Here is a 27,729-nt window from a genome sequence, read left to right on the forward strand (position 1 = left end):
TAAGGCTGTTTTATACAACATCTTAAGGCTGTTTTATACAACATCTTAAGGCTGTTTTATACAACATCTTAAGGCTGTTTTATACAACATCTTAAGGCTGTTTTATACAACATCATAAGGCTGTTTTATACAACATCTTAATTAAGGCTGTTTTATACAATATCATAATTAAGGCTGTTTTATACAACATCATAAGGCTGTTTTATACAACATCATAAGGCTGTTTTATACAACATAATAATGCTGTTGGCTGTTTTATACTACATCTTAAGGCTGTTTTATACAACATCATAAGGCTGTTTTATACAACATCTTAAGGCTGTTTTATACTACATCTTAAGGCTGTTTTATACAACATCTTAAGGCTGTTTTATACAACATCTTAAGGCTGTTTTATACTACATCTTAAGGCTGTTTTATACAACATCTTAAGGCTGTTTTATACAACATCTTAAGGCTGTTTTATACAACATCTTAAGGCTGTTTTATACAACATCATAATGCTGTTTTATACAACATCTTAATTAAGGCTGTTTTATACAACATCATAAGGCTGTTTTATACAACATCATAAGGCTGTTGGCTGTTTTATACTACATCTTAAGGCTGTTTTATACAACATCATAAGGCTGTTTTATACTACATCTTAAGGCTGTTTTATACAACATCTTAAGGCTGTTTTATACAACATCTTAAGGCTGTTTTATACAACATCTTAAGGCTGTTTTATACAACATCTTAAGGCTGTTTTATACAACATCATAAGGCTGTTTTATACTACATCTTAAGGCTGTTTTATACAACATCTTAAGGCTGTTTTATACAACATCTTAAGGCTGTTTTATACAACATCTTAAGGCTGTTTTATACAACATCTTAAGGCTGTTTTATACAACATCTTAAGGCTGTTTTATACAACATCATAAGGCTGTTGGCTGTTTTATACTACATCTTAAGGCTGTTTTATACAACATCTTAAGGCTGTTTTATACTACATCTTAAGGCTGTTTTATACAACATCATAAGGCTGTTTTATACAACATCTTAAGGCTGTTTTATACAACATCATAAGGCTGTTTTATACAACATCTTAAGGCTGTTTTATACAACATCATAAGGCTGTTTTATACAACATCATAAGGCTGTTTTATACAACATCTTAATTAAGGCTGTTTTATACAACATCTTAAGGCTGTTTTATACAACATCTGTTTTATACAACATCTTAAGGCTGTTTTATACAACATCTTAAGGCTGTTTTATACAACATCTTAAGGCTGTTTTATACAACATCTTAAGGCTGTTTTATACTTGTAGACTATTTACAATTTCGACAAGTGTCGTTGGTCAAAACGACATTTCATTTTATACTCCGGTGGACTTGACTGTCTGTCGACCGTAGCTGCGACTGTCGGTTTCCATGTTCATGTTGCAGACGTAAAAACTGAACTTTGACCCCCGTTTTCAGAGTCCGTTGTCATGGTTACCAGAAACGAGAGAGGGCACACGTTTCTAAAAGATCTTTAAGTAGAATGCCCGGCTTTTATTTCGTCACATTATTTAGATCTTTTTGTAATTTATCTTCCTGTAGTGATGGATACAAATGAGCTGAAGTTAAGACGTTGTCAGCTATATGCTCTGGTCATTATTTTAACTGGCTAGGCAGCTAGCTAAGAAGCTAGGAACAAAAACAAACATTGTTTAGGAAGTTGAGGTTATGATATTATAGAACTGGATCTGTTGTCATTGTTTCTAGGGCAACAAGGTTATGATATTCTAGAACTGGATCTGTTGTCATTGTTTCTAAGGCAACGAGGTTATGATATTATAGAACTGGATCTGTTGTCATTGTCAAGCCCTTCTCTTTCCCTCAGACTGCATATTGGTTTCTACAACAAGTTAGACAAAAAACGTAGTGTATGAAATCCTAGTCTACTCTGCTTTTCAAATCCAAAATCACAACACTTCTTCCACTACCACGAAAATACATTCAAATAGCTCAAGCAAGTCACACAATTTTTCTTTATGGACAATTACAATCTAGTTGCTTGTATTAAAAGTTCACAAGGTCATTTGAATTCCTTTTATTAATTATACTACAGTCAGTAAACTTTTACAGGACGTGGATGGCAATAACAGCTTTTTTTATGTAAAAAAGGCAAATAATAGTCAAAAAATGTAAATTTTCTAGGGCAACGAGGTTATGATATTATAGAACTGGATCTGTTGCCATTCTCTTTCCCTCAGACTGCATCTTGGTTTCTACCTGACCCCTCTGTCCTGGAGGAGTGTGGGCAGTCTGTGTGTCACCCTCAACCTTTGAGGACCCTTCTCCAGTACCACACCAACCTTTCTCCAATCCAACATGTTGAGGCCAATGGTAGGAGAAGAAGAGTTTTGAAAAATGAGGGAATTATATTTTTTATGTTTTTTACGTTTTTTTGACATTCATGTTTTGATATTCCCTTTTCTTCTTCTCTTGTCCTCGGCTCTGTCATCTGGAGACGACCACATCCTGTCTCCATCTCCCCGAGAGTCATCCACTGACCAAGCTGACCCAGAGATCCAATCAGAACCCATACAGACATTTATGACCATTCAAAGCCCTGCATCATATTGCTGTGAGTCAGAAATGACACCTTCGCTGGATTACAGGGAGAGTCAACGAGGGATGAATTTAGACCGCACTGCAAATGGCGACATTTTCCCCTCGAATGAAGAGGTGGAGCGTGTCGACAAGGAAACTCTTGACGACGAGAGCGAAATGGATCAGGCTTTTCTTCACCTTCATGTTGACAGTGGGCCGAAAATCCAACCGGGAGCTCACCGCTTCGAAAAGGAAGCGCAGGACGTTTCTGATTGGTCTACGTCCTGTCGGCTCCGTCAGCCCACGGTGCTGCTGCACAGACTTGACATTACTGATACGCTGTCACCTGTGTCAGAGGTCTTTCCAACGCCGAGCAGAGAGAGGCTTCAGATTGACAATGTGGAAACCCAAGGACGGAGAGAAGACCGGGTCGTATCACAAAAGAGCGAGAGGAATGTCGAAGTAGAGCCCTCAGATAGCCGACCTCAGTATTCTCTGGTCCCTGGCCCATGCCGTACTAAGGGGCAGCCTAAAAGAAGCAAGCGTGTCAAAAAATGCTCCTTGTGTGGGAAAACTTTCAGGGAAGCGAAGGATTTGACAGCACACATAACATCTCACACTGAGCAGAGGCCTTACCAGTACTCCACTTTGAAGAAACACAAAAAAGTGTGTTTGAAGACAAAGAAACATCTCTCTTGCTCTCTGTGCGGAGACACCTTTGATCTCTCTGAGCCAAACGAGCGTGAGGACGTGAACCCACAGCAACTTCCGAGGGAGGCTCTTCCAGAGGCCGGCGCTGTTTTAGCAGCAGTAGAAAATTTGACAGAGATGCCTCAGCCCTCAAACACAACACCCCAAAACCCAACCACCTCCAATGCTCTGCCCTTTCAGCTAGCTAATCATTACAGAAAATGCCTTTTATGTAAAGAAGCTTTTGATAACGGAGAAGACCTGAGAAGACATCTGAGATTTCAACATGGTGTACTTCCTTACCTGTGTTTTAAATGTGGGGAGAGTTTCCAAAGCACCTCTGATCAGAAGAAACACTCGGACCAGTGTTCCGGTCAAAACATTCCAGAGTCCAGGAAGTGTCCCGGTTGCAGGACGAGGACTTCTCAATGTAGACAACAACAGGAAATGACAAGTCAGGAAGTGAACCTTAAAAGACACCAGACAGCCTGGCCACTACATACAGGGGAAAACGAGATGGAGACCCCACAGTCCAGCAGCACAGACGTCGACTTCTCAAATGACTCTCGGCAACACCGGCTAAACCAATCCGTCGATCCATCAAAGTTATTTGTAAGGTGCTTTTTCGATCAGCGAACTGCTCTTACAGTAAGCCGGTCTAGACCCCGGAGAGAGAACCACTGTGATGAGACGGACTTTCAGACACAGCAAGACTTTAATGAGGAAGTGAATCCAAGCCAAACCCTAAGGGAGGTTGACCCAGCAGGTGGAGGCACATCTCAGCCTTCAAGGGGGAACGGGATAGAGACTCCCCAGCCCCACAGTACTGAATCCCAGAACCCAACAAGCTGTGCCGCTTCCCCCACTCTGCCCCCTGGTGTGAATTTAGATTCTAGAACGTGTCACGTCTGTTCCAAGAGTTTTCGTAGGAAACAATCCCTGATTTTGCATCTGAGACGTCACGGTGAGGGGGCCATTAAGTGTCCCATATGTTCAAGGTGCTTTGGTCGCAACAGGGATTTAAAGTTTCACCTGGCCAACAAATCAGGTTGTGGGCCAACGCGGCGTAATCTTACCACCGTAATCGTTCCCACAAAAGACACGCCGGTCTTCACCTGCCCCGAATGTCTGCAACAGTTCACAAGCGAAAAGAAACTGAAATCACACATGGTATGTCACACAGGAGATGGGTTCTCCTGTAGCTTTTGTGGCAAAATGTTTGCTGGACACAACCAATTGAAGTTTCATATTCGTTGTCATAGTTACAGGCCTTATCTATGTGATACGTGTGGCAAGGACTTCCCATCTCAGAGTGCGTTGGAATCACACGAGCGTGTGCACACAGACGAGCGGGCGTACTCTTGCACAGACTGTGGGAAAACCTTTAAGCGGAAGGGTACGCTGACACAACACCGACTGATTCATACAGGGGAGCGGCCATTCGCGTGTGCTCTCTGTCGAGTTCGCTTTACCACCAATAAGCATCTGAAACTGCACATGATGTGTCACACGGGGGAGAGGCCTTTTAAATGTCCGGTTTGTGGGAGGGGCTTTAGACAGAAAGGCGATTTGAGACAACATCAAGCTTTGTGTTCCTAGTTGCCTTTGGTGGCTCAAGAGGTTAAGATAAAAGAGTTCTTACGTTCTTATTGTGTCTGTCAGTATTCCGACGTTCTAATTCCGTCTCACCCTGCGTTCATAACATCTGGTATATTTGTGAATTCCAGCAATCCGACTGTGTGAAGAATCCACTTGAACGCCTCTCCAACTGGTAACTACTTGTGCGCAAACGTATCTGTCATCTCTGAGCTTCCGGCTTCTGCCACATGCTGAACTCTGACGTCACAAAGGAAATCACCTTTGATAACAGCATTTTTTGGCAGTTAAATGCAACAACAAAACATTATTTATAAAAATAAATGTAAAAAAATCTATTCATGTGTTTTTTGAAAACAAGTTGTTAGTGAGCAGGTTGCTGTACATTCAGTTTGTGGTTATAACAGCTTTGCCATCCAGCCGATCGGCGTTTTCTAAATTGGTTCAAAGCATGTGAATTTACTCAACTCGTTGCGCCCAGTTTCCCGTTTGTCATGAAGGCAGCATAAAGCACGCCCATAGGAAGTGGCGCAGGTGCATTCCATTACGGTTTGGAATGGAGTCTTCAATTTACGATTTTGACGAGGTTATCAATTAGTCTATTAGACCAATGTCAATGGGGATGTTTCGAAATGCAATAGACCTTATACCACCCGTCGCATAAATAAGGCGAATTAAGTACGACATAAATGGTTAAAAAAAATTTGGTCTTTCACAATTGTCCATGGCTGTCTTATTGCAACGATCCAGAACTTTCTGAGAGTTGATTAAATATTGTCGGGTTATCTGATTGGAGGAATCACTGAAGACTGAAACGCTGATAAAATGCTGTTGTAACAGATCTCTCAGTGGGCAGATGTTCCATTGGGTACGTTGTTGGGGAGGATGATGCACTGTCCAGTTTCAAGCACACGTGTAGAAGTCTGAATACTGCGGCTCGTGCCAGTAAAACTCATAATTCAGCCAACTCTGAAAAGAGCACTAGTCATTTTGATTTGTGATATACACTAACCAGATGTATTTTGTCGGGAAATTAGATTCCTGTTGGGTGGTTCTTATCAACAGACTAAAACCCTTCTACCTTTTCCACCAAAAAAAACCTGCTTCTTTGAGTTACTTTTGAATTCTCCATATTGAATGAGGTAATTTTGAATTCTCCATATTGAATGAGGTCATTTTGAATTCTCCATATTGAATGAGGTAATTTTGAATTCTCCATATTGAATGAGGTCATTTTGAATTCTCCATATTGAATGAGGTCATTTTGAATTCTCCATATTGAATGAGGTCATTTTGAATTCTCCATATTGAATGAAATAAACCCTTTTCAGCAGATTAGATTATTTTTTTAATTACAAACTTCTTAGCTTTGTAAAACAGCCAATTGTATATATCCTTTACAAAACTGCAACTATATGTCTACAAGAATTGTAATAAACATAACAGCAACCCTTGCATTATCCTCAATTTTATCATCCTTCCATTTTGTACGTTACAATTTGTTCTAAGCTGCCCCGTAATGAACGGTTAGAAACACGTCAAAACGAATCACTTTGGCCCCTCCCCGATCTGTCTTCGTGAAAAGTTATCCACAACAGGTTCTGAATTTACATCCATTGTACAGAAATGATTATTCTGTGGGAATCATTCTTAAAGGTTTTGGTTGTTACAGGTAACTGCCAAAATAATGGAAACAAAGCAGGTGCATCTACACAGGTGTGGTTCCTGAGTTAATTAAGCAATTAACATCCCATCATGCTTAGGGTCATGTACTGGTATAAAAATGCTGGTCAGGCAATTTTTTTGGCTACCATGGCTATGCTCTCATAGGATGACAATGCCCCCCATCCACAGGGCATGAGTGGTCACAGAATGTTTTTTATTTTATTTATTTACCTTTATTTAATTAGGCAAGTCAGTTAAGAACAATTTCTTATTTTCAATTACGGCCTAGGAACAGTGGGTTCAGGGGCAGAACGACAGATTTGTACCATGTCAGCTTGGGGATTTGAACTTGCATCCTTCCGGTTACTAGTCCAACGCTCTAACCACTAGGCTACCCTGCCGCCCCACAGAAGGGTTTGATGAGCATGAAAACAATGTAAACCATATGCCATGGCCGTCTCAGTCACCAGATCTCAACCCAGTTGAATTATGGGAGATTCTGGAGCGGGGCCAAAGCCAGCGTTTTCCCACCACCATCAACAAAATAACTCATTATTGAATTTCTCATGGAATAAGGGTGTCACATCCCTCCAATAGAGTTCCAGACTCTTGTATAATCTATGCCAAGGTGCATTGAAGCTGTTCTGGCTCGTGGTGACCCAACACCCTATTAAGACACTTATGTTGGTGTTTCCTTTATTTTGGCAGTTACGTATGTCAGTCATGAGACACGAGCTGAATTAACACGATAAAGCCACCATGATTGAAAGCCACAATCATTTATATCTTAATAATCAAATCATTTTCTGGGTAACAAATAAGTACCTTACTGTGATTGTTTTCAATTCAAATTGTCAAAAAATAAACAACAATTGCTTCTCAGCAAAGAGCAATTTCTCAAGCTAGAATTTTGCTCGGACTGTCTGGGAGTGGCCTCAGTGGGGAGGTGAAAACAGAAAACCAGCTGTTATTGGCAGAGAAGTTTGGAACTCTCTTATTGGTCCATTAACTCATTTACCTTCCGGTGATGTCACCAGGGCAGGGTATTTGGTATTTTATTAGGATCAGGGTCGGTCTGGGATGCAGTGAGGTAACATATGGCTCTTTGGTGTTTGAGGGGCGTCGGTCTGGGATACAGTGAGGTAACATATGGCTCTTTGGTGTTTGAGGGGTGTCGTTCAAGACATATGGCGCATTTACCAACAACGTCCTCGATTTGTTTTCACATTCCGGGCCAAAACAAAATGTCCCGGGCTCTCTGTCTGCACTTTTCCATGCCCATGTGTCCAGCATGGATCTTTGTCAAAATATCTTCTCTGAGACTGGTAGGAATAATTTGTATTTATTTTACCTTTATTTCACTAGGCAAGTCAGTTAAGAACAAATTCTTATTTACAATGACGGCCTCGGAACAGTGAGTTAACTGCCTTGTGGAGGGGCAGAACGACAGATTTGTACCTTGTCAGCTCGGGGGTTTGAACTTCCGGTTACTAGTCCAACGCTCTAACCACTAGGCTACCCTGTCGCCCCGGGGTAGCCTAATGATTTTCTCTCCTTTGAAAATTATTCCGTTGATCTGTGATAGTTCATCACGATGGTTCCAGAATTCTGAGACGCTGTGAGGGCATTTTCTCCTCTCCTCACGCGATCCGATCTGTATGACTTTCCTCAGCTGTGTGAGTTGTGAGTCCTGTTCTGTTTCTGCTCTCCTCAGGCCATCCGATCTGTATGACTTTCCTCAGCTGTGTGAGTTGTGAGTCCTGTTCTGTTTCTGCTCTCCTCAGGCCATCCGTCCTGTATGACTTTCCTCAGCTGTGTGAGTTGTGAGTCCTGTTCTGTTTCTGCTCTCCTCAGGCCATCCATCCTGTATGACTTTCCTCAGCTGTGTGAGTTGTGAGTCCTGTTCTGTTTCTCCTCTCCTCAGGCCATCCGATCTGTATGACTTTCCTCAGCTGTGTGAGTTGTGAGTCCTGTTCTGTTTCTCCTCTCCTCAGGCCATCCGTCCTGTATGACTTTCCTCAGCTGTGTGAGTTGTGAGTCCTGTTCTGTTTCTCCTCTCCTCAGGCCATCCGATCTGTATGACTTTCCTCAGCTGTGTGAGTTGTGAGTCCTGTTCTGTTTCTGCTCTCCTCAGGCCATCCGTCCTGTATGACTTTCCTCAGCTGTGTGAGTTGTGAGTCCTGTTCTGTTTCTGCTCTCCTCAGGCCATCCGTCCTGTATGACTTTCCTCAGCTGTGTGAGTTGTGAGTCCTGTTCTGTTTCTCCTCTCCATCCTGTATGACTTTCCTCAGCTGTGTGAGTTGTGAGTCCTGTTCTGTTTCTGCTTGCATCTCCTTCAGGTTTGTGTCACTAACTGGTACGTTGCTGTACACAGTGTGAATTTGCATGTCCGTTCCTTCACTGAGGCTGCTGTCCTTATAGGGAAGAAACTTCCTGGAGAGTTGCGTTCAATTGCCCCTCCATTTCCCTTCACGTCACGGGATTTATGGCTGATTTCAGATGACGTCAACCCTGTTACTTTATTTGGCACTTAATTGTGTCTTTTAAAAAAAAAATACCTCTTCAGATGGGAAAATATTTTTTATTAAAGTTGAACGTTTGCTTTTTATGACAACGAATTAGTGGAACGAGCCTTTGGAGTTTATTTCAGAAATGTTTCAGGACCTCCGTGACACAAGATGGCGACACGGACCTAAAAAACCTTTCACATTGCATATAGATGGGCTATCGAAGAAGAAACAATGCAGCGTCCGGAACGGGACAGCTGAGGTAGTTTGCATTTACAGGTATACATTTCAGTTCCCTCTATACCTACCGAGTGCATACATTACACAGTCAGGTTATTGTATTGTTCCCAAAACAGATCGTTGTAACATGGTGTTCAAGCGTCTTCTATCCGCTCTGCTCAACAAAGCGCAAGTGGTGGAAAAACTGGCCGAGTTGCGACCGATACGACGGGCCGCACAGCTCACCGCTTATGCCTTGATGAAGGCAAAAATTGCCGGAAAAGAAGCAACTACCGAACTGCTGAAGTTCAAAACAGTTCGCCAGATACGACATGAGGCGTCGGGACTGCCTCAAAAAACCGGGGAGATGGGGCGAAAAGCCGGAAGACTCCGGGATTCTATAGTGAAGGATGTGAAAGACGGGATAAGGGACACTTCGAGACAAGTTAAAGACAAGGACAAATGATAGTGTGTTTAACAACAAACCAAATAGTATATTTTAAGGCCTAAATGAAGGCTATCATAATGGTCTTCAGCTCTCAAAAACGCTATTCTGACTAGTATTCAAAATAAAAGCTCGCATTTCAAAACACTGCAATGTGTAGAATTCATTCAAAAACATTAAAATATAAGATGTTAAATCAATGTCCATTTTTTGTGTGATTTATAAACAAATGCAAGGAGTACTTTATGGAAACAATTACAAACATGCTTCAAAAAATATTTAAGACCACTATCGAAAAATGTTCAGATTGGTATATTCACAATTTTGGGCTGAAGAGAATAAAAACAGACACTCTTATCCAGACTTAGGGTAGTGAGTCATTTAGGAGACACTCTTATCCAGACTTAGGGTAGTGAGTCATTTAGGAGACACTCTTATCCAGACTTAGGGTAGTGAGTCATTTAGGAGACGCTCTTATCCAGAGACTTAGGGTAGTGAGTCATTTAGGAGACACTCTTATCCAGAGAGACTTAGGGTAGTGAGTCATTTAGGAGACGCTCTTATCCAGAGAGATTTAGGGTAGTGAGTCATTTAGGAGACACTCTTATCCAGAGAGACTTAGGGTAGTGAGTCATTTAGGAGACGCTCTTATCCAGAGACTTAGGGTAGTGAGTCATTTAGGAGACACTCTTATCCAGAGACTTAGGGTAGTGAGTCATTTAGGAGACGCTCTTATCCAGAGAGACTTAGGGTAGTGAGTCATTTAGGAGACGCTCTTATCCAGAGAGACTTAGGGTAGTGAGTCATTTAGGAGACACTCTTATCCAGAGAGACTTAGGGTAGTGAGTCATTTAGGAGACGCATACATAACCATAGGCTACTGGTCCCCTGTGGGAATCGAACCCACAACCCTGGCGTTGCAAGCACCATGCTCTACCAACTGAGTCACCCGTACATTGATTCTACAGACCCTACTAAGTCCCAACCGCACTTTTACTTCGACACATGGAATCGCCTTTTCTCTATCAGCCAATGTGTAATTCATAGGCCTATAGTCTATTGCATTGGGACCAATGGAGTGGGTGGAGTAGAAAGTGTCTCTGGGCCTATAGACCTCAGTCCACCATGACATAACACCATATATATATATAGATTCTACAGACCCTACTGACGACTTCCTTTCTGGGCCTATAGACCTCAGTCCACCATGACATAACACCATATACACAGTGGGGTGTGAAATTGACACCCCTTGATAAAGATGAGCAATAATGACTGTATAAAATAATTCAAACACAGCTATATTGTGTGTAAAAATAAAAGGGGAACTTCTATTATTTTATACAATCGCTCAGAGAAAGAGAGAAAAAAAAATCAAACAAATTGACACCCCTAAAGATTCTTATACAGTAGTTAGAAGTTTAGTATTTGGTTCCACATTCCTATCACGAAATAATTATATAAACTCTACAAATGTATTCCATGTGCATTTGCAGTTCATTTTGGTTGTGTTTCAGATTATGTTCTAATGAATTAATGGTAAATAACGTAGCGTGTCATTTGAGTCACAAAAAAAGAAACACTTTCACATTAATGTGGATGCTACCATGGTTACAGAAAATCCTGAATGAATTGTGAATAATGACGAGTGAGAAAGTTAGAGGGTCAAAGATCATACCCTCAAGACATGCTAACCTCTCACCATTACAATAACAGGGGAGGTTAGCATCATACCCTCAAGACACGCTAACCTCTCACCATTACAATAACAGGGGAGGTTAGCATTTAATATCATAACCCCAAGACATCATATATCACCCCCCCATTACAATAACAGGGAGGTTAGCATTTATATCATAACCCAAGACATGCTAACTTCTCACCATTACAATAACAGGAGAGGTTAGCATTTAATATCATAACCCCAAGACATGCTAACCTCTCACCATTACAATAACAGGGGAGGTTAGCATTTAATATCATAACCCCAAGACATGCTAACTTCTCACCATTACAATAACAGGAGAGGTTAGCATTATATATATCATAACCCGAAGACATGCTAACCTCTCACCATTACAATAACAGGAGAGATTAGCATGTCTTGGGGGGGGTTAGATCTTTGACCCACTAACTTTCTCACTCATAATTCACAGTTCATTTTGAAGACGAACTGCCGATTTCACTATTGTTGCGCATGTAAAATATTGGCGGCTCTAGTACAGGGCGCCAATAGGGACAATTTGCAATTCCGTCCTTATGTCAGAACAAAAAACATCTTATAAAATGTCAATTTTGGTTCCGACCTCAACTGTTAAATTTACAACAATTAGAACCCATGTAATACAATTCATGACATCTTTTATTATGACAGTGCCGACCTAAAAAAGGTATTTTACATTTCATTATGACATCATGTCATCTCACATTATAGAGGATCGATTCTATTGAATAACTGTACATGATATTAGTCATTGAATGCACCAGATTTAGTACGTGGACATAAATCATATACTCACAAAAAACAACAACAACATACATATTTTCACAAAGTACAGTTTGAAATATGACACCTTTGTGAGGAGAATCTCAATTACATTTCCTTGATTCCTTATGTCCTCTCAAACCCATTGGATGAGAAAGAAATGCTGTTGAGAGTCTCCCTATGACCTCAAGCTAACTGATATCTCGTCCTAGACGACGACAGGGGGACGAACAACACTGGAGTTGAGCCCAAAACGCAGAGCGATGGAGTTGGCAGCGGAGGCTGGTGATTTAGCCTGGAGGAGAGCAGACTCCCACTTAAATAACTCACATCCCTTCCTGGTCCCCCCGGGGCCGTGTTTACGCACCGTACAGCAGTAGAACGCTCGGCCTTGGTTCGGGCCGCCGTTACACACCGTTAGACGCTTGGCTCGCCGCCCGCAGTCGCACAGCGGGGCCGTGATCTTGGTGCTGCGGGTCGGCGGGAGCGAGGAGCGGTTAACGGACGAGGAGAGGACGGAGAACGATCCACCGACAGAAGGACGAGAGACAGAGGAGAGGCAAGAGGAGTACTTGTGGATCGTGAAAGATGCGTTTGGCGTCTCTGCGTGCAGCCTTGAACGTGAAGTCGACGGGTCGGGGTGATTGACGACAGGTCCGGGCCTGGCAAAGGAAAGACTGGAAGCAGAGCCGTTTGTTGTCTTTGAAGCAGAGAGGTTAGAGTCACTGCTGGTGGTCACTGGTTTGGGTCTAGTGACGGAAGGATTGGGAAGGTTTGTCGTAGAGGACATGGGTGCGAAGGAGTTACCAGGGTTTTTTGTTGTGAGAGGTCTTGACCGTGTAGCATGGAGGTTGAAGTTCTGGAGGCCTGGTCTGGGTTTGACAAAGGAATGATTGGATGCTGTTGAGGTATTGGATGCTGTTGAGGTATTGGATGTGGAAGTGATATTTGAGGCTCTCGGCTTGTCCTTGTAGATCACAAAGGAGTTGTTCGATGTTGCCGTTTGTGGTCTTGACCGTGTAGTTGAGCGGTTGGAATCATGGGTAACAGGTCTGGGTTTGTCGAAGGAGAAACTACATGAACTATTTGACCCAGAGGTGTTGTATATCGTCGTTGTCTCAGCTTTTGCAGAACTTGAAGATGTTCTCGATTCGTTCTTCTCGATCACAATGGAGTTTGACGTTTCCGTGTTCAGTCTTGACCGTGTATCTGAGAGGTTTGAGCCAGGGGTAACGGGTCTGGGTGTGACAAAAGAGGAAGTGGACAGACTGTTGGGTGCAGAGGTGTTGTAGGTCCTTGTTGTCCCAGCCTTGAAAGACACCAAGTTACTGGAGGATGTTCTAGTATCGGTCTTGTGTACCAGGCTGGTCAGATGTTGGCAGGGCGTGTTGGTGGTATTGGACCTAGGCCTACTGTTGGTTGGACCTCTACCAGGATTTGAATGTACTGGGCTTGGACACAGCAAGGTCCTCCCATAAACCGAGTTATCATCCACCTCAAACCTCTGGTTCTCTGTGTACACATCAGCAACAGAAGCCTCGTCACCAACCGTGACCTCCCAGTCCTCCTCCAATACGACGTCATCATACGAACCGCACGACTCCGTTTCCACCAAGATGGGCACGTCCTCCTCCATACTTCCTGTTTCCGGGTCATGTGTCGGGTCTGGCTGGGCTAGATGGGAAATGCAATTCACAGTGGTGGAGACCAGAACGAGGCTGTTGTTGTAGTGATGAGGAGAGGGGATATTGAAAGTCATAGGAGAGGAGACGGACCGTATGGTTCCTATTCTACCTGTTCTGCTACTACCACCACCACACATTGGAGTGGTCAGACCATTGAGAAGGGTCTTTGGTGAGACAATACTCTGATATTGAACAGGTTCAGCGGTTAAGTTGGAGTTCACCTCTGTGTTGGGAACCATGTTGTCTGAAGGCTTGGGTCGTGTCTCAACAACGTCCGTGTTGCTAACTGGCTTGCTGTTGGGTCGAGTTTCAAGATGGCCGCCGCCGCTCTCTGTCGTCTTGGAGGGGTTTTTGATAGTGGTTTTGTTATCCCTCTTGTTGCCAGGACAACCATCCCCTGGCACGTTCCCATTTCCAAACAGGGGTTTGGTCTTCAAAGGCGCCTAAGAGGTAAACAAAGTAAAATAAATCAATACATTATCATTTCTTATTTTTCTTTCCTTTTTCTCCCCATTTTTGTGATTACGATCTTGTCTCGTCGCTGAAACTCCCCAACGGGCTCGGGAGGCGAAGGTCGAGTCATGCGTCCTCCAAAGCATGACCCGCCGACCCCCACTTAACACCCGCCCACTTCCACTTAACCCAGAAGCCATCCACATCAACTAACGACCGAGGTCAGACTGCCACAAGGAGTCACTAGAGTGCTATAAGCCAAGTAAAGCCCCCCCCCACAGCCAAACCCTCCCCGAACCCGGGTCGATTGTGCGCTGCCCTATGGAACTCCCGATCATGGCCATCATGACCGCTGCGCCACTCACGAGGCCCAAATCCAAAACATTTTTAACCAACTTTATGGATAGTCAGTCCAGTAAACAGAGGAGACCGAGTAATATTCACTAGAAACTAAATGAAAGAAAACTGACCCGAAACAAGGACTCCAATAAGAAACTAATCATTGCAAAACCTTTTACATGGCAAAATGTTTCACTACAGTTTGCACTGATGAATACACCCCAGGTGTGTATGGAACGGGGGGAGAGTCACCTGCGTAAGTCTTTACGGGAGGAGGAGTGGGTATTCTGGGGCATTGACAGAAATCCAAGGGTTCGATGTAGTTCGCCACTGGGTGAGTCTTTAGGGGCGTAGTACAGTAGTCCAGGGGTCGTCAGCACGGTGGGGTTGTTAGTACTGGGGGTGTAGGAGTGGGGGTTTGTCAGGGAGCCACTCACCCTCTCCAGACTGCGTGTAATTTTCATCACAGAGCCATCCCTCATCATCCTCCAGGCCAGGTGGGCAGTGTTACGGGCGTCATCCAGACCTGCAAATAACATTCAACAAAAAATATTTGTGTGTCTAGATTTTCAAAAATGCTTAAGTGAAATATTCACGTTGTTTTATATGAATATTATTCATTGTAACTTATGGGCTTCATCCAGACCTTCAAACAATATGTATATTATTCACAGTAACTGACAATGATGACTGGAGTTGTGTGTGTTTCGATCCTAATGTTATTAAATGACTAGTGCTGAGAATGCTAATACTTAGCTAGCCAGCCACTAGTGCTGAGAATGCTAATACTTAGCTAGCCAGCCACTAGTGCTGAGAATGCTAATACTTAGCTAGCCTGCCACTAGTGCTGAGAATGCTCATGGCTAGCTAGCCAGCCACTAGTGCTGAGAATGATAATAGCTAGCTATGAGCAACTAGTGCTGAGAATGCGGCTAGCTAGCTAGCAGCCACTAGTGCTGAGAATGCTAATACTTAGCGAGCCAGCCACTAGTGCTGAGAATGCTAATACTTAGCGAGCCAGCCACTAGTGCTGAGAATGCTAATACTTAGCTATGAGCAACTAGTGCTGAGAATGCTAATACTTAGCTATGAGCAACTAGTGCTGAGAATGCTCATACTTAGCTATGAGCAACTAGTGCTGAGAATGCTCATAGCTAGCTATGAGCAACTAGTGCTGAGAATGCGGCTAGCTAGCTACAATAGTGCTGAGAATGCGGCTAGCTAGCTAGCAGCCAATAGTGCTGAGAATGCTCATAGCTAGCTAGCCAGCCACTAGTGCTGAGAATGCTTATAGCTAGCTAGCCAGCCACTAGTGCTGAGAATGCTTATAGCTAGCTAGCCAGCCACTAGTGCTGAGAATGCTCATAGCTAGCCAGCCAGCCAGCCACTAGTGCTGAGAATGCTCATAGCTAGCCAGCCAGCCAGCCACTAGTGCTGAGAATGCTCATAGCTAGCCAGCCACTAGTGCTGAGAATGCTAATAGCTAGCCAGCCAGCCACTTGTGCTGAGAATGCTAATAGCTAGCCAGCCAGCCACTAGTGCTGAGAATGCTAATAGCTAGCCAGCCAGCCACTAGTGCTGAGAATGCTAATAGCTAGCCAGCCAGCCACTAATGCTGAGAATGCTTATAGCTAGCCAGCCAGCCACTAATGCTGAGAATGCTTATAGCTAGCTAGCCAGCCACTAGTGCCCGTTACTGATCATCACCTATTAACCATTTATTCACTTCACTCTAATAAAATATATTTCAGTTGTTGCGTATTTAACATTTGGTTGATCTCTATAGAGCTGCTGCCTATGCTGTCTGACAAAAATCACTATTTTTGTAGTTCCTCAAAGTAAATAAGGCATACCTTTCTGACTGCTGATTACCAACTAATCACTTAGCTCGTGAAGCAACAGCTTCAGCCTCTTTCGTAGCAGGCATAAAATAAAACAGACCGGACAAGTAGAGCAATGGATTATGGTTATTGTAGTTAATTACCACATTGTATGCGCTAAACTATGTGGAATATTGGCCTGTTGGAAACTACAACATCACGCAGTTCAGGCCGGATCTGACGCATCTCTATAGAAACTACACATTGAGCTCCCAGAAAAAAAAAGGAAAACCTAAATGGAATTTAAATAATTGAACCGACATCAGTCAATAAGTTGTTTTTAAAAAAATAAAAAAAAAAAAAACACGAATTTCTGTTAATTTCCAGCACTATAAATGATAACAGAGAGATGTTTTTGGTCTGTGTGTACCTGAGTGCTCCCGTCCAGAGAACTGTATCCCTAGATCCTGTAAAGCTCCATTCAGTCCCTTGGGTTTTCTGTTGTAGAACAGCTGAGAGAGACACACACGAGTTAGACTGGGTTAAGAGTAACACACACGAGTTAGACTGGGTTAAGAGTCACACACACACACACACACACACCACCTACTCTGTACGTAGCTCTCAGGTCGATCCAGCTGTTCAGAACAGCAGGTTTGTGGAGCTGCTTCCGTTTACACTCATACAGCAGACACACCCCCAGGTCCCAGTCTGAAACAATACAACACAGATAATCAAGTTGAACAGGGTTATCCCCACTAAATGTTTGAGACTGTACTAGTGTGCAAAGAGAAAGGCAGTATATAGTCATATGAGTCCTGGGCCGACAGAGAAAGGCAGTATATAGTCAGATATGAGTCCTGGGCCTACAGAGAAAGGCAGTATATAGTCAGATATGAGTCCTGGGCCTACAGAGAAAGGCAGTATATAGTCAGATATGAGTCCTGGGCCTACAGAGAAAGGCAGTATATAGTCTAAAGGCAGTATATAGTCATATGAGTCCTGGACCTACAGAGAAAGGGAGGGAAATAAGAATTTCTGATTTTCGTATATCAAAACATTTCTTCCCATTTGAAGGTGACCCAGGTAACCTTTCCTATCCTAAGCCACTATACCTGACCAGGTGACGAAGGCACAGGGGCGGTGCTCTGCGACTGGAGCCCTCTGGTCCCTGGGGAAGACCACACCCCTCTGGTGCTCCAGAGTCTGCAGCCATCGGGAGAACCGAGACAGACAGATGTGGAGGGGAACCCCAGCCTCCACCTGTTGCTGTAAACAAAATGAATAACAAACCGAGTGAGGAGGGGAACCCCGGCCTCCACCTGTTGCTGTAAACAAAATGAATAACAAACCGAGTGAGGAGGGGAACCCCGGCCTCCACCTGTTGCTGTAAACAAAATGAATAACAAACCCAGTGAGGAGGGGAACCCCGGCCTCCACCTGCTGTAGAAGAGAAACAAAAGGTTTTCTAACACACACGGATGTTGGCTAATGCTTAAAATATTCTGACTGTTACCATCCTGTTGAACAGGCCACAGGGAGGAAGGGTGTGTGTGTGTGTCACACACTACCTGTGTGATTCCAGTGAGCTCGGTGCAGAAGTCAGACAGTACGGGATGCTCCTGTGGCTGAACGTACATATGGAACTCTGACTCCACCTGGCCTGTAGAGGTGTTCAGGAGAACAGCAGGAAACTCAACTAGATGGGGGGAGGCAAGGGGAGGGGAGGCAAGGGGGAGGGGAGGCAAGGGGGAGAGAGGGGGAGGCAAGGGGGAGGAGGGGAGGGGGCAAGGGGAAGAGGGGAGGGGGCAAGGGGGGGAGAGGCAAGGGGAGGGGGAGGGGAAGAGAGGGGAGGCAAGGGGGAGAGAGGGGAGGTAAGGGGGAGGAGGGGAGGGGGCAAGGGGGAAGAGAGGGGGAGAGGCAAGGGGGAGGAGAGGGGAGGCAAGGAGGGGGCAAGGGGGAAGAGAGGGGAGGCAAGGGGGAGAGAGGGGAGGTAAGGGGGAGGAGGGAGGCAGGGGGGAAGGGGGAGGGAAGGGGGAGGCAAGGAGGCAGGCAAGGAGGGGGGAGGCAAGGAGGCGAGGGGGGGCAAGGAGGGGAGGGGGAGAGGACAATAAAAAGTGCAATGGTTACAGTCAGATATGATTTTACCACACATACTGTCAGAGTAGTGTAGTAGTGTATACTTACTAATCTCCTGCCCGTAGCTGTTCCTCTCTCTCCAGCATGTGGATTCGAAGTCGATGACAATCAGATATGGGAATACTTGATCTGGAAAGTAGAAAGTGATGGAAGTTGAACGAGATGTCATCGATTCAAGCAGAAAACCAAACATGGAGGGCGTTTGAAAAGACTCTTACTAGATGTTAGTGGTTTCTTCTGTCCAGTTGATGACTGACTGCGTTTCCTCACGAACCCTAATTGTCTTCCATAAAACAACAGACATCATCCTATCAGTTTTGTCATCCCCTGCTACTGTGAATATTACTCGTTGTACTTTTATGTTCATGGGAGCGCTAAAAAACATTTATGAGAATCATGGCAAGTCGGCATTTGAATTACATTGTTTCTCGGCTAGTATGGCTGTCTAGATATATTTTAGCTAGAAAGCAGGCCAACGTTACTTACTTCGCCAGTTTCTTTGTAGACATGTCGTTTTCTTCAGGCCACGGACTCAACTTCGTTACGAATAGTGTACATTAAAATATGAACAATGAGACAACCGAAGTACGACTTCAAAAATAAAAGTACCAGGTTAAAAATATCGCATACAACTTCATTAATAACAAAGCGGTGTTGGATTCGCGGTGATCTTTTTTGAATTCTCGTCTCATCGGTGATACTGTGCTGCGCTCGACTGGTTTGGGCTGAAAGGGAAAACAAATCGAGCAGGAAGCGATGATCGATCAGCAGCATGGAAACCTTGAAACGTGTGAGGCGAAGCAGGAAATCTTCACAAAACAGATTGACCCACTACGAGGTATTGATCTTTATTTGTACTTAGTCACACTGTAACTTGTTGGTAGATTTCGGACATGCTATACTGTATTTACTTATTGTTTGCGTATGTATATGATTGTGGTTTTGTAAATAAAACAAGTCACGATCACTTCTCGTCGACCGAGTCGAGATGCAGTAGTGTAGAGTTTGATCCCCAGTAAAAAACAGACAAGTCAACGACATAAGGAAGACTTATTAAATAAATTATGAAAGCAAATGTCATGGTATTTTGTCACGGTTGGGACTGTTGCTAGGATATGATCGCTAGATGTATCTTCTGAAAACTCCGTTGGCTGATACAGGGTTTGATCCATAAGAGCAGGATTAATAAAATAGCCAGCTAAACTAACTGTCCTATTCTGAAATAACTTGATATTTTCCAAAAGTAGACAAAGCTAGCATGATATAATTGACTCAACAATAATTGACTTTCTTCACTCGGATCCATGTCCAGTTTGAGTCACAACAACGAGCCAACCAACACAGCTGCTGACGTTCATGAGAACTTGTTCTCAGAGCTACAACCTTCCTTCATCCAACCTGGGACTCCCCGTAAGCACATGGAGCCACATGTCTGTCTCAAGAGAAAGTGGGAACCTTCCCCAACACCAGAGAGCAGTAAAAGAGTGAAAGAGACAGGTGGTAACAGAGTTCCATTGTCTGAGCACCGTTCCGGTTCCCGAACCCCGCGGCTCTCTCTGCCGTTTGACCGTCTCCAGGAACCGGTCACGTTGAAAGATCTGACGGAACTGCTTCAGTTTGCTGCTCTGGGGAACACTGGTGGGCTGAAACAACCCAGGTATGTTAGCTAGCTAGCTACAACAACAACAACAATAACAACAAACACCTCAACTTATTTTTAGATCAGAGTCTAGACTCTCGAGGCAATAACACTACTCCATAGAGATGGACGTCACACCACGACAGGAACTGAAGCAAACATTGTGCAGCAACAACAACATGATAGATATGTATGTGGATGGATATGTGACAACATCAGTGTTATTGTCTTGTACCTGTTTCAGTTGGTGTCGCCTCCACCACCAGAAGAATGTGTCAGGGGTGAGCGTGATCCTTCTAGAAGGACTGAGCCAGGCCCACTTCTACAGACACTACCTGCACTTTAAACACCTCCGCACCAAGTACACCTCTGTAAGTCAAGGACCAAATGGCACCCTATTCCCTACATAGTGCACTACTTTTGACTTGACCCTATGGCATCCTATTCCCTACATAGTGCACTACTTTTGACTTGACCCTATGGCACCCTATTCCCTACATAGTGCACTACTTTTGACCTGACCCTATGGCACCCTATTCCCTACATACCTTTGACCAGAACCTTATGGGTCAGAAAGTAGTGCACTCTATAGGGAACAGGGTGACATCTGGGACACAGACTATGTCAGTCATATTGCATAAGATTCCACCGTGACATTTCCCCCCCCTCTGACCTCAGAGACACAGTTATACTCCATCGCCTGGCAACATGATTTCTGAGATATTTAGCAGTGAAGTTGTCAACAACAGTCCTGCCGATGCGCTAGGAGACCAGAAGAGCGCTCAGCCAGAGGGAGGTATGTATGGGTAGCCCTGCCTGAGACTTAAAAATCAGCCACTCTCGGCGCAAGGAGGAATTTCCTCTTGGTCTAATTGTTAGGATGTTGATTTCCTGAGTGTGTTTTGTACCTGTGTGTGTGTGTAGGTCTGCAGTGGCACCCAGTGATCAGGAAGTTTGGTCTGGAGACCAGAGGGCTGACTGGATACCTCCTCACCCAGGAGGAGATGATCAAGAAACGCTTCCCTGTCCGCGGTGAGACACACACACTGGACACTCACACACACACTGGACACTCACACACACACTGGGCACTCACACACACACTGGACACTCACACACACACTGGACACTCACACACACACTGGACACTCACACACACACTGGACACTCACACACACACTGGACACTCACACACACACACTGGACACTCACACACACACACTGGACACTCACACCCACACACTGGACACTCACACCCACACACTGGACACTCACACCCACACACTGGACACTCACACCCACACTGGACACTCACGCAGGTCTCTCGCATGTCTCTCTCTCTCTCATGTCTCTCTCTCTCTCATGTCTCTCTCTCTCATGTCTCTCTGTGGTGTGTTTTCCAGGTATGCCTGGCAGTGAGGGCTTTGTGTGTACAGACAGTGACGACTGTGTGACTGACAGTAGTCCTCTCTATGGGCTGGACTGTGAGATGGTGAGGACACGACTGTGTGACTGACAGTAGTCAGTCATAGGGCTCTGGTTCAAAGTAGTGCACTATATATAGGGAATAGGGTGCCATTCATTGTGACATCCCATATTCATGTCATATCATTCATAGATTTTATTAACAGTAGATGAAACCTCCATTTTGTTCTCTAGTTATTGCTCGGTGTCTAACGTGTGTGTGTGTGTGTGTGTGTGTGTGTGTGTGTGTGTGTGTGTGTGTGTGTGTGTGTGTGTGTGTGTAGTGTCTGACAGAAAAGGGCAACGAGCTGACACGCATCTCTCTAGTAGACAGCAGAGGGAGCTGTGTTCTGGACGAGCTGGTCAAACCTCCCAACCGCATCCTACACTACCTTACACAGTAAGCGGAGTGAGTGTGTGTGTGTGTAGGTGCATGTTTGCTTCTCAATATCTGTACGTAACCTCTCCTCTCCCCTGATAGGTTCTCTGGTATCACCCGTGCAATGCTGCAGCCAATCACCACCACCCTGAGAGAAGTCCAATCAAAGCTCAAGAAAGTGTTGCCCCGGGACGCGGTCCTGGTTGGCCACTCCCTTGAGAACGACCTCGTGGCCCTGAACGTGAGTCGCCGTGGTTTACCAATGTAGCCATGACGATAGTGGTTGCAATGGCAACTAGCAGCAATGCCCGAGGCCTGTTCAGGAGAATATAACATTACAGAACGTTCAGATAGAAATGTATGTTGTAGAACAGATATGACTGTCAGGTACAATAGGAATCATGTTAAATCTATTCATTTCTATCTGGAATATATAGGTCATATTCACTGGGAACTAAACGGGCCAAAACGAGGAGGGACCGAACTGAATTTGTCAAATAAGAAACCCTTGTTTTTAGTTTTCCATTGAAAAGCGTTTTGCTACTGTGAGCGCTAATGAATTTGGTCCGGTCTCGTCTCAGCTGACCCCTGACCTCAAAACCCCTCATCTGTGACCTGTTGTCTCGTCTCAGCTGACCCCAGACCTCAACCCCTCATCTGTGACCTGTTGTCTCATCTCAGCTGACCCCCGACCTCAAAACCCCTCATCTGTGACCTGTTGTCTCGTCTCAGCTGACCCCTGACCTCAAAACCCCTCATCTGTGACCTGTTGTCTCAGCTGACCCCTGACCTCAAAATCCCTCATCTGTGACCTGTTGTCTCGTCTCAGCTGACCCCTGACCTCAAAATCCCTCATCTGTGACCTGTTGTCTCGTCTCAGCTGACCCCAGACCTCAAAACCCCTAAACTGTGACCTGTTGTCTCGTCTCAGCTGACCCCTGACCTCAAAACCCCTCATCTGTGACCTGTTTGTGTCGTCTCCCAGCTGACCCCTGATTCAACCTCCCCTCATCTGTGACCTGTTGTCTCGTCTCAGCTGACCCCAGACCTCAAAACCCCTAAACTGTGACCTGTTGTCTCGTCTCAGCTGACCCCTGACCTCTAAGCCCCTGACCTGTGACCTGTTGTGTTGTCTCCTCCCAGCTGATCCACCCCCATGTGATTGACACCTCCCTGCTGTACAGGAGAGAGTTTGGACGGAGGTTTAAACTCAAGGTGCTGGCTGAGACCGTGCTCAAGTGAGTTCACAACACACACACACTGACAACACACACACTGACAACACACACTGACAACACACACACACACACTGACAACACACACACACACACTGACAACACACACACACACACTGACAACACAGACACACACTGACACACACACACACACACACACACTGACACACACACACACACACACACACACACACACACACTGACGACACACACACACACACACTGACGACACACACACACACACACACACTGACCACACACACACACTGACAACACACCGCTGTGCTTCATAATAGGTAGGAACTGCAGCATGGTGTTTGTGTGTGTTTCTGCTCTGGGGGGGGTTTTCCCCCTAGGTGCAGATCTAGGATCAGCTTCCCCCTCCCCTAATCCTAACCTTACCCATTAGTGTGTGTGTGGGGGGGGGGGGTTCCCCCTATAGGTACAGATCTAGGATCAGCTTCCCCCTCCCCTAATCCTAACCTTAACTATTAGTGTGGGGGGGGTTCCCCCTATAGGTACAGATCTAGGATCAGCTTCCCCCTCCCCTAATCCTAACCTTAACTATTAGTGTGGGGGGGGTTCCCCTATAGGTACAGATCTAGGATCAGCTTCCCCCTCCCCTAATCCTAACCTTAACTATTAGGGGGGTTCCCCTATAGGTACAGATCTAGGATCAGCTTCCCCTCCCTAATCCTAACCTTAACTATTAGTGGGGGGGGTCCCCTATAGGTACAGATCTAGGATCAGCTTCCCCATCCCCTAATCCTAACTATTAGTGGGGGGGGTCCCCTATAGGTACAGATCTAGGATCAGCTTCCCCCCCCCTAATCCTAACCTTACCCATTAGTGTGGTGGGGGGGGTTCCCCTAGGTACAGATTGGGGGGTGGGAGGGGAGGGGGTCCCCTAGGTACAGATCTAGGATCAGCTTCCCCCTCCCCTAATCCTAACTATTAGTGGGGGGGGTCCCCTATAGGTACAGATCTAGGATCAGCTTCCCCCTCCCCTAATCCTAACCTTAACTATTAGTTGGGGATAATGCTGAACTGACCCAAGATCAGTGTCTAGGGGCAACTTCACCCAACTCTTATGTTTGTGACCCACAGGAAGCAGATCCAGACGGAGGAGAGGAAGGGTCATGACCCCACAGAGGACGCCCAGGCTGCCCTGGAACTGGCCCAGTACTTCATACACACTGGACCACGACAGGTACGACACACACACACTGGACCACGACAGGTACGACACACACACACACTGGACCACGACAGGTACGACACACACACACACACACACTGGGACAGGTCCGACACACACACACACACTGGACCACGACAGGTACGACACACACACACACACACTGGACCACGACACACACACACACACACACTGGACCACGACAGGGACACACACACACACTGGACCACACAGGACACACACACACACACACACTGGACCACACACACACACACACTGGACCACGACACACACACACACTGGACCACGACGCACGACACACACACTGGACCACTGGACCACACACACACACTGGACCACGACACACACACACACTGGACCACGACACACACTGGACCACGACACACACACACTGGACCACGACAAGTACCACACACACACTGGACCACGGCACACACACACTGGACACACACACACTGGACCACGACACACACACACACTGGACCACGACACACACACACACTGGACCCACACACTGGACCACACACACACTGGACCACGTACCACACACACACTGGACCCACGACACACACACTGGACCACACAAGACACACACACACTGGACCACGACAAGTACCACACACACACTGGACCACACACACACACACTGGACACGACACACACACACTGGACCACGACACACACACACTGGACCACGACACACACACACACACACTGGACCACTGGACACACACACACACTGGACCATGACAGGTACGACACACACACACACACTGGACCACACACTGGACCACGACACACACACACTGGACCACGACAGGTACGACACACACACACACTGGACCACGACAGGTACGACACACACACACACTGGACCACGACACACACACACACTGGACCATGACACACACACACTGGACCACGACACACACACACTGGAGACACACCCACACACACTGGACCACGGCACACACACACTGGACCACGACAAGTACGACACACACACTGGACCACGACAAGTACCACACACACACTGGACCACGGCACACACACACTGGACCACGACACACACACACTGGACCACGACACACACACTGGACCACGACACACACACACACTGGACCACACACACACACACTGGACCACGACACACACACACTGGACCACGACACACACACACTGGACCACGACACACACACTGGACCACGACAGGTACGACACACACCCACACTGGACGACACACACACACACACACTGGACCACGACACACACACACACTGGACCACACACACACACACTGGACCACGAGACACACCCACACACACTGGACACACACACACACACTGGACCACGACAAGTACGACACACACACTGGACCACGACAAGTACCACACACACACTGGACCACGGCACACACACGCACTGGACACACTGGACCACGACACACACACACTGGACCACGACAAGTACCACACACACACTGGACCACGGCACACACACACTGGACCACGACACACACACACTGGACCACGACACACACACACTGGACCACACACACACACACACTGGACCACGACACACACACTGGACCACGACACACACACACTGGACCACGACAAGTACCACACACACACTGGACCACGGCACACACACACTGGACCACGACACACACACTGGACCACGACACACACACACACTGGACCACGACACACACACACTGGACCACACACACACACTGGACCACACACACACACACTGGACCAAGACACGACACACACACTGGACCACGACAAGTACACACACACACTGGACCACGACAAGTACACACACACACTGGACCACACGACACACACACACACTGGACCACGACACACACACACACTGGACCACGACACACACACACTGGACCACGACACACACACACACACACTGGACCACGACACACACACACTGGACCATGACAGGTACGACACACACTGGACCACGACAGGCCACGACACACACACACACTGGACCACGACAGGTACGACACACACACACACTGGACCACGACAGGTACGACACACACACACACTGGACCACGACAGGTACGACACACACACACACTGGACCACGACACACACACACACTGGACCACGACACACACACACACTGGACCACGACACACACACACTGGACCACGACACACACCCACACACACTGGACCACGACACACACACACACTGGACCACGACAACACACACACACACTGGACCACGACAAGTACCACACACACACTGGACCACGGCACACACACACTGGACCACGGCACACACACACACTGGACCACGACACACACACACTGGACCACGACACACACACACTGGACCACGACACACACACACTGGACCCACGACACACACACTGGACCCACACACACACACACTGGACCCACAGGTACGACACACACACACTGGACCACGACAGGTACGACACACACACACTGGACCACGACACACACACACACTGGACCACGACACACACACACTGGACCACGACACACACACACTGGACCACACACACACACACACTGGACCACGACACACACACTGGACCACGACACACACACTGGACCACGACAAGTACACACACACACTGGACCACGCACACACACACTGGACCACGACACACACACACTGGACCACACACACACACACTGGACCACGACACACACACACTGGACCACGGCACACACACACTGGACCACGACACACACACACTGGACCACGACACACACACACTGGACCACGACACACACACACACTGGACCACGACACACACACACTGGACCACGACACACACACACTGGACCACGACACACACACACACTGGACCACGACACACACACACTGGACCACGACACACACACACTGGACCACGACACACACACACACTGGACCACGACACACACACACACTGGACCACGACACACTGGACCACGACACACACACACTGGACCACGACAAGTACACACACACTGGACCACGGCACACACACACTGGACACACTGGACACACACACACACACACTGGACCACGACACACACACACACTGGACCACGACACACACACTGGACCACGACACACACACACTGGACCAAGACAAGTACGACACACACACTGGA

The 27,729-nt window shown here is 46.3% G+C and overlaps 3 protein-coding genes across 5 annotated transcripts in view; 2 read left to right on the forward strand and 1 right to left on the reverse strand.

The window, feature by feature from the left end:
- LOC115116624 (zinc finger protein 271-like) overlaps positions 1-6,340 on the forward strand; it is a 29,341-nt gene extending 23,001 nt beyond the window's left edge. The window contains exons 6-7 of the mRNA XM_065000924.1: positions 2,248-2,380; positions 2,505-6,340. Of these exons, the coding sequence (XP_064856996.1) occupies positions 2,248-2,380; positions 2,505-4,876 (2,505 nt within the window). The 3' untranslated portion in view covers positions 4,877-6,340. The remainder of the gene's footprint in view (positions 1-2,247; positions 2,381-2,504) is intronic.
- A 5,713-nt stretch (positions 6,341-12,053) lies between these two features.
- On the reverse strand, positions 12,054-19,301 carry eri2 (ERI1 exoribonuclease family member 2). Its single transcript, XM_065000928.1, has 9 exons — positions 19,117-19,301; positions 18,849-18,913; positions 18,679-18,759; positions 18,063-18,190; positions 17,607-17,760; positions 17,102-17,202; positions 16,922-17,003; positions 15,109-15,197; positions 12,054-14,322 (listed from the first exon to the last, which is right to left on the reverse strand). The coding sequence occupies exons 1-9, from the start codon at positions 19,137-19,139 to the stop codon at positions 12,403-12,405; spliced, it is 2,643 nt and encodes an 880-aa protein (XP_064857000.1). The 5' UTR covers positions 19,140-19,301; the 3' UTR covers positions 12,054-12,402.
- A 64-nt stretch (positions 19,302-19,365) lies between these two features.
- LOC115126618 (RNA exonuclease 5-like) overlaps positions 19,366-27,729 on the forward strand; it is a 39,383-nt gene continuing 31,019 nt past the window's right edge. For 2 of the 3 annotated variants that reach the window (XM_065000925.1, XM_065000926.1), the window contains exons 1-10: positions 19,367-19,468; positions 19,943-20,287; positions 20,514-20,640; positions 20,948-21,065; positions 21,194-21,301; positions 21,673-21,761; positions 22,018-22,133; positions 22,215-22,353; positions 23,256-23,350; positions 24,455-24,557. In XM_065000925.1, the coding sequence (XP_064856997.1) occupies positions 20,049-20,287; positions 20,514-20,640; positions 20,948-21,065; positions 21,194-21,301; positions 21,673-21,761; positions 22,018-22,133; positions 22,215-22,353; positions 23,256-23,350; positions 24,455-24,557 (1,134 nt within the window). In that variant the 5' untranslated portion in view covers positions 19,367-19,468; positions 19,943-20,048. Of the gene's footprint in view, positions 19,469-19,942; positions 20,288-20,513; positions 20,641-20,947; positions 21,066-21,193; positions 21,302-21,672; positions 21,762-22,017; positions 22,134-22,214; positions 22,354-23,255; positions 23,351-24,454; positions 24,558-27,729 lie in introns of all 3 variants that reach the window. The other variant, XM_065000927.1, reaches the window with a different exon arrangement.

Source organism: Oncorhynchus nerka, linkage group LG15 (assembly GCF_034236695.1).
Source record: "Oncorhynchus nerka isolate Pitt River linkage group LG15, Oner_Uvic_2.0, whole genome shotgun sequence".
NCBI lineage: Eukaryota > Metazoa > Chordata > Actinopteri > Salmoniformes > Salmonidae > Oncorhynchus > Oncorhynchus nerka.

What these genes read in the sequence shown, in the direction of transcription:
- eri2 (XM_065000928.1), bottom strand. Translation starts at nt 19,139, where the DNA reads ATGTCTACAAAGAAACTGGCGAA. An exon ending in CAGCTACGGGCAGGAGATTA is followed by an intron (nt 18,191 to 18,678) that starts GTAAGTATACAC and finishes CCCCCCATCTAG; the next exon opens with TTGAGTTTCCTGCTGTTCTC. An exon ending in TGCCTTCGTCACCTGGTCAG is followed by an intron (nt 17,203 to 17,606) that starts GTATAGTGGCTT and finishes GTATTGTTTCAG; the next exon opens with ACTGGGACCTGGGGGTGTGT.